The following is a 6,376-nucleotide window of genomic DNA, read 5'->3' as shown; positions in this document are numbered from 1 at the left end:
AGTATATTAAATATGGTATGAAAAAGTTGCTCAATAATTTCTAAGGCATATATTATGATGTCTTTTAATATTTTTTTTCTATTTTGTTATACATTAATTATATACATATTAATTACACATTATTATACATAATTATATACATATTAAGCCTGCAGTATGCCAATTTTATCTGATCATTGTTGAAACGGTTCCTCAAAATTGGCAAAAAATCATCTTTCCTGTTGTCACAAATCTTCTGTATTTATTGTGTGTATAATTTGTAAAAATTATGTACAAAATCTAAATCCATAGATGTTTTTTTGAATTGAGTTTAATATGGCAAGATTCGGAACTTATCGAATCTTGCCTTATTAAACTCGCCAGAAAGATCCAACTCAATTTTAATAATTGCATCTGTGCACATCGAAAGGTTACTCGTCATCTGATGTGCAATCTATCATTCGAGAAAACGAGAATTACGTTTAAAGCTGCCGTTCTGTTAATCTGTTAATTTTAGAGTGGATGCACCGCATCCAAAAACACTATATTTTCATGAATGAACTTGAAAACGTCCAGTCTCTCTTGTCTGTTTTTTTGGTTAATTTTTATTGTGGCCGATAAGTGTGAATGTGTATGTACATACAGTAATTCGATTATTACGCCCAAAAGATATTTTTTACAATGAAAATCTCGAATACGGAATATTTAACACTCGGGTTCTCGTGAGTATGGTGAACTTTTCGGCTGCCAGATGTTCCGTTATAAAGATTTTAGTGACTTTTGGGCGAGCGCTTTGTGGGCAATAATCACCGAACCGTACATACGTGTCATTATCGAACTTTGTTTTTAACCTTTGAAGGACGGAGCGTCGAGATCAAACGAGTGTCCTGAACCGGGGTCGAGTAAGACCCCAGTATTTTTTAATCAAAATGCAGCTTTTCTCCATACAAATAGGTTCAATATATATCTTATTAATCATTTTATACATCAACATAAAAAAAGTTTTAGTCCTATAGCATGTTTTTGACTATTTTTGTATTAAAAAACAACGACAAGCATCAACACGCAAACGCGCATAAGTAAGGCCAATAGGCGACTGCACGACTCAATAGCCACGCGCCGAAAGCAACGAAAACAATAACTTACGAAAATATAGCTGTCTGTTTCTCTCGCATTGATTCATCGATCAACGAGAATATGCAAGCGAACAGTCAAAAACATGACTTATCGCTACCGCCTTTAAATCATACTTTGGAACGTAGTAATGTATATATGTATTTGTTTACGATATACCCTTTTTCTAAATCATACAAAATCTATTAAAAAAAAAATCTTGTAATTCATTCTAGGAATACAAAAAATATAGGGTGTATATAGCTTTGAAAATCACATAGTTATTATGAAAAACATAAAAATTGGGGCACTTGCATATCCCACTTCGGTGAGGGAGGGAGGGTTAATACTTCTCATATTCAAATACGGTATACGGACTACTAGTCATATGTGAACTAGTCACAGGACAACCGGTCGCTCTAGATTGGTCACACATGATCAGTGGCGTAGCGAAGGGGGGGTCCGGGGGGTCTGGACCCCCCCCCCCTTGGCGGAGTGCAGTCGGCAGCAAAATATCCCACTCCTGTTGCAATTTATCGGTTGATTGCATCATACACTTCAGTTAGCAGTTAGCTTTACTTTATGTTTATATGTTGTGGTTTTATATTAATTAAATATAAATTATCTTGCCTTTTTTCCTGTCAAACCCCCCCCCCCCTGACAAAATCCTGGCTACGCCACTGCACATGATCACCCGTTACACTAAAACTGGTCACACCCTAAAACTGGTCACACCCTAAAAACGGTCACGAGAAAACTGGTTGACCGATTTTGGGGTGTGACCAGTTTTAGTGTGACGGGTGATAACGTGTGACTGATCTAGAGCGACCAGTTGTCCTGTGAACGGTTCACATTTGACTAGTAATCACCGAACCTCAAAGACATGGGTTGGTCACATCAGATTTTTTTTGACAGTAGCAACACTAAATGTATCGAATGGAAACACTTCCAAGTGTCAAGATTAGCCAATTTGACAGATTATAAAGTAAATAACCTAAAAATGCTTGCACGAAATTTCGTAACAGAAACTGAAAAGCGTCGTCGACAGATAGACACATTGAAAATATTCAATGACAAGTATTTTTCTTTTATTTAGAACATTAATTTATAATAATATGTATGTATGTATATCATTGCAATAATATTGAACACTTGTGTCTGCTATTTGCGAAATTCATCCTAATTGCAACCACGCAATTAGGATCAAATGTTACACGATAACTTTTTAACATAGCGCTGTCAAACGTTTTATTTTAAATGTAAGATGAGTCAGCGAATTTAGTAATACATATGTACATTGTTGCCTCCATTTCAACACCACTATAATGAACCTACAAAATACTGTATATATTATTTTTTATTGAAATCGTATTCATATCAACCAGACTTGAAATTAAGTTATTATGATTTTATATGTGTACACAGAAATCTACATAATATTTATTGTTTTGTATTAATAAAGTGTTGCAGAAATCAAAGAGAACGCCGAGTATAGTGTTGAATTCACATCGGGCAACATTCAAATGTTCCTAGAGGTGGTATTGGGTTCAAACTTTCCGCAGGAAGCTCCAGTGCTATCGGTGAGACCTCTCATTATCCATCCGTGGGTAGCTGAAGATAACTGCAGCATCGTATCCGCACCCGGACTGATAAACGTATGATCATTATTTGTAATTCCTCTTAGAATAAGCCCACAAATTTAATTTTAATTGTATCATTTTTGACAACCACATTTCTTTTTTATACTAAATGAATGCAAACTTATGACATTTTCCTTTCTTTCGTCGTCTTTGCACTACTGAATTGAATCAAGATATTGTTACGTACGCCGCGGATTAAGCGAATAGAATCCCAGAGACTATGTGACCGTTCAGGGGTTATCTGTTATCGGATTAAATAAGTGCTTGCACTTAGACCAACGGATATCTGTTATCGGATTAACTAAGTGCTTGCACTTACTTCCAGGATTATATCTGGACTCTAAGTGCATTTAGGCTTAACAATGACCGTTATAAGTCCTTTATCAGAATCTGTACGGGGAGACCCAATGTCGTGGAAATACATATCCGAATATGTGACTATACAACAGGTAAACAGATTAGACGTCCTGAGAGATCTACCCTTTATAAGGCGGTACGTAGGCGATATCATGTCATTCTGGACTGAGCACTGCCAGTGCGTGTATCTCCTTAATCATCAATAAATGCTGCGAAACGACTGTTGGCCTTTTACTTGGATCCTCCACCCACCCCTACGCAACAATATTATATCCGAGTGCAATCTATCATTGTTTTGATCTTGCAGTATACAATTCATTCCGATTTGGGTCGCATAGTTCAAGCCATTATACGAGAGTTGGAACAAAACCCACCCAAATTGTTGGAGGAAACCCCCCCCAATAGAAGTGAAGTTGATTTGAATTTGAATCAACAGAATATATCACAAAATAGTACCGCACACAATTCACCATCATTGTCAGGTTCGTATAATCTAAATACCTTATTGTTAAATCATTCAATTTTAACATATAGCTGTGTCAATATGCAATATGAGTAAAATCTGAATCAGCAATCTCTTGTCAGGATTGTCAGCAAAGTGCCTGATAAGCACAGTATGCTATTTCAAACAATAGTATCCGTCAAATGAATATGTTCTGTATGTTAAATATTTGTGTATATTGAGACGTATTTGTTGTACACATGTAGTTGCTTCTCCTGTAAAAGTGCCAGCATTTCCTGAACTACAGTCGCTGTCCATTGACGAGTTAAACAATCTGACAAATAGCGTCGATCTACAAGATAAGTTCATAGAAAAGTTGCCGCAAACTGTCGAAGTCGATACAATAATACAAGAACACATGGATCAAATTGAGCAATTAGCGAGTAAGCCGACCTTACGTTCAGAAAAACTATTAAAATACGAGACAAAGCATAACTAATGTTCCACTTTAATGGTTTGACCTTGTGTATGTAATTTGTTTTTCAGAAGAAAATCTTTCAAAGCAGAAAACATTGGATGATTTGAAGAAGGACGTCATCGAAAGATTAGAATCCATGAGCGAACTGAAAACCAATTACGAAACGCTACAAACCAAATATGAAAAACTATGTACTATTTATACTTCACAGGCTATTCTGGTAATTCATTTATTAATTTAGCCAGCAGTATGGCTTGGTGGTTGCATTTATATTTGGTTGTGGCTATTTGCAGGTACTATATCTACGAATTATTGGCTATTTGCAGATACTATATCTGCGACAGGCGCAAAGCCTTCTGCGCATGCGCTTGAACTTATAATCCGATTATAATTTCTTACATTTAATGTATGCTAGACTTGTTTAATCAATCGTTCATTATCATAGAAGTAGAATGCATAGAATGGTCATTGTTAACAAAAGTATCGTCTAAAAGCGAGCCATCGAAGAGAGAGACGGAAAGTCAGAAGAGAGAGAGACGAAGTTTAGCAAACAATGAACTAACTCTGCCGTGCAGAGTTTTTGTATCAACATTTTTGGAGGCTGAGAGCGATTCTATGCATTCTACTTCTATGTTCATTATGGGTCTGCCCCACGGGATCGAATTAGAAATGCACGAAAAACCAAATATCGGAAGGCAAAGATCGAAAATCGAAAGATCCTAAGTCGAAAGATCAAAAAAAAGGGTGCATGGCCACAAATACCTGCAAATATCCACAACCTTTATATTTAGCACTGAGAGGTTACCGGCTTCGATCCCCTGCTAATCTTCAATACTCAGACTTGGATATTTGTGACTCCAAGTCGATCGTTTGCCAATTTATCTGAATTCATTGTTGAAACATTTCCTCCATCAAATTGGCAAAAAACCATCCTACGCGCAATGTCACCACTATTTGAATATGATTTCAAAAATTTATTATCTATAACACGATGTCTCGCTAATGTATTTTGTTGTGTAATTACCAGGCAATGTTGGCGGATTCGACGGCTAAAGCCGATGAAGAGTCTGAACATTTGGCGGAATCATTCCTGCAAGGCGAGCTAGACTGCGATACATTCTTGAAGAATTATGAAATGAAACGAGGCTTGGGACATATCAGAAGGGCCCGACACGACAGATTATTGCATCAGTTGTCGCAACTAGATAAAATTTCCATTTAATTTTAATGATGCGGTGCAAACGATCGACAAGCGCCAGACAGACTGAACCACAGATTAACGACACGTGTACCTTATGCGTGCGCACTGCTCGCACTTACACTAAGCGAAATCTACCCAAAGTCTCTACCTACATACCTACCCTGTATACATTCTTTGCTTCTGATAGTTCCGAATTTTGCCTTATTAAACTCGCCAGAAAGATCCAACTCAATTTTAATAATTGCATCTGTGCACATCGAAAGGTTACTCGTCATCTGATGTGCAATCTTTCATTCGTGAAGTCGAGAATTGCGTTTAAAGCAGCCATCCAGTTAATCTGTGGTTCAGTCTGTCTGGCGCTTGTCGATCGTTTGCACCAAACCCAAACATATTCCATTAGAGTTTATGTATTATATATTATATTCCATTAGAGTGTATATATGAAGTGTGATCTAAATAAGTGCTAAAATTTTGTCCAGTTGTGCTAAATATTATATGATAGGGGATTTAAAATTTTTAGAACAAGAACTACATACATAAAAATAATTTTTCAGAGTTGGCAATGGTTTTAATAATCCCAAAGTGATCAAAATGCATATATAATGTAATGTATTATTTTTTGTAGACTAGGCATTGAAATGAAAATTCTCGACAACTCGCCTTATTACATATTTATTGGCATTAATTTGGAATTTCTCGCAAGTATGCATACATACATGTGACCATACATACCGAATGATTGTTAAGGATGTGAAGATGATTCGATATTGAGGTCTAAACGTTGAATTACGAACGAAATTGGAGCTCGTATGTATGTACTTATGTGTTGTATACCAGACAGCTGATATAAACCTATTCCCAGTGATTTATTGTTATCGGAGCGGATTCTTAGATTACCAAAAGGAAGATAAAGCTGGATAGACTAATAGAAAATCAACAGCAATTTTTTGTCATTCGAATACTTTCGACCTAACGAGAAAGTACATATGCATATGTATATTCAAACATCTGGCACAAACCTTCTAATCTGAGTGGCTTATTTTATTACCTAAGCAAAGATGCAGTGATAAAAAATTCTAAACAAATGTTGCAATCAAATATTTTCAAACGCAAAGGCCGTGGTTGTAAGGCTTTTAAAAATACTCGTAAAAATCAATCAGCTTTTC

The 6,376-nt window shown here is 36.2% G+C and overlaps 1 protein-coding gene across 1 annotated transcript; it reads left to right on the top strand.

Annotated features, from left to right (window-relative positions):
• Positions 1–2,011: 2,011 nt before the first annotated feature.
• Vsp37A (Vacuolar protein sorting 37A) lies at positions 2,012–5,231 on the top strand. The gene is made up of 6 exons (XM_077446197.1): positions 2,012–2,169; positions 2,555–2,747; positions 3,397–3,571; positions 3,798–3,974; positions 4,078–4,229; positions 5,037–5,231. Exons 1-6 carry the CDS (start codon positions 2,093–2,095, stop codon positions 5,229–5,231), a joined length of 969 nt encoding a protein of 322 aa, XP_077302323.1. The 5' UTR covers positions 2,012–2,092.
• The last annotated feature ends 1,145 nt before the right edge of the window (positions 5,232–6,376 follow it).

This window comes from Arctopsyche grandis, chromosome 2 (genome assembly GCF_051622035.1).
Source record: "Arctopsyche grandis isolate Sample6627 chromosome 2, ASM5162203v2, whole genome shotgun sequence".
Taxonomy (NCBI): Eukaryota; Metazoa; Arthropoda; class Insecta; order Trichoptera; family Hydropsychidae; genus Arctopsyche; species Arctopsyche grandis.
This window is presented reverse-complemented; position numbering and strand designations above follow the sequence as displayed.

What these genes read in the sequence shown, in the direction of transcription:
- Vsp37A (XM_077446197.1), top strand. Translation starts at nt 2,093, where the DNA reads ATGCTTGCACGAAATTTCGTAACAGAAACTGAAAAGCGTCGTCGACAG. An exon ending in TCAAATTGAGCAATTAGCGA is followed by an intron (nt 3,975 to 4,077) that starts GTAAGCCGACCT and finishes TTTGTTTTTCAG; the next exon opens with AAGAAAATCTTTCAAAGCAG. An exon ending in ATACTTCACAGGCTATTCTG is followed by an intron (nt 4,230 to 5,036) that starts GTAATTCATTTA and finishes TGTAATTACCAG; the next exon opens with GCAATGTTGGCGGATTCGAC.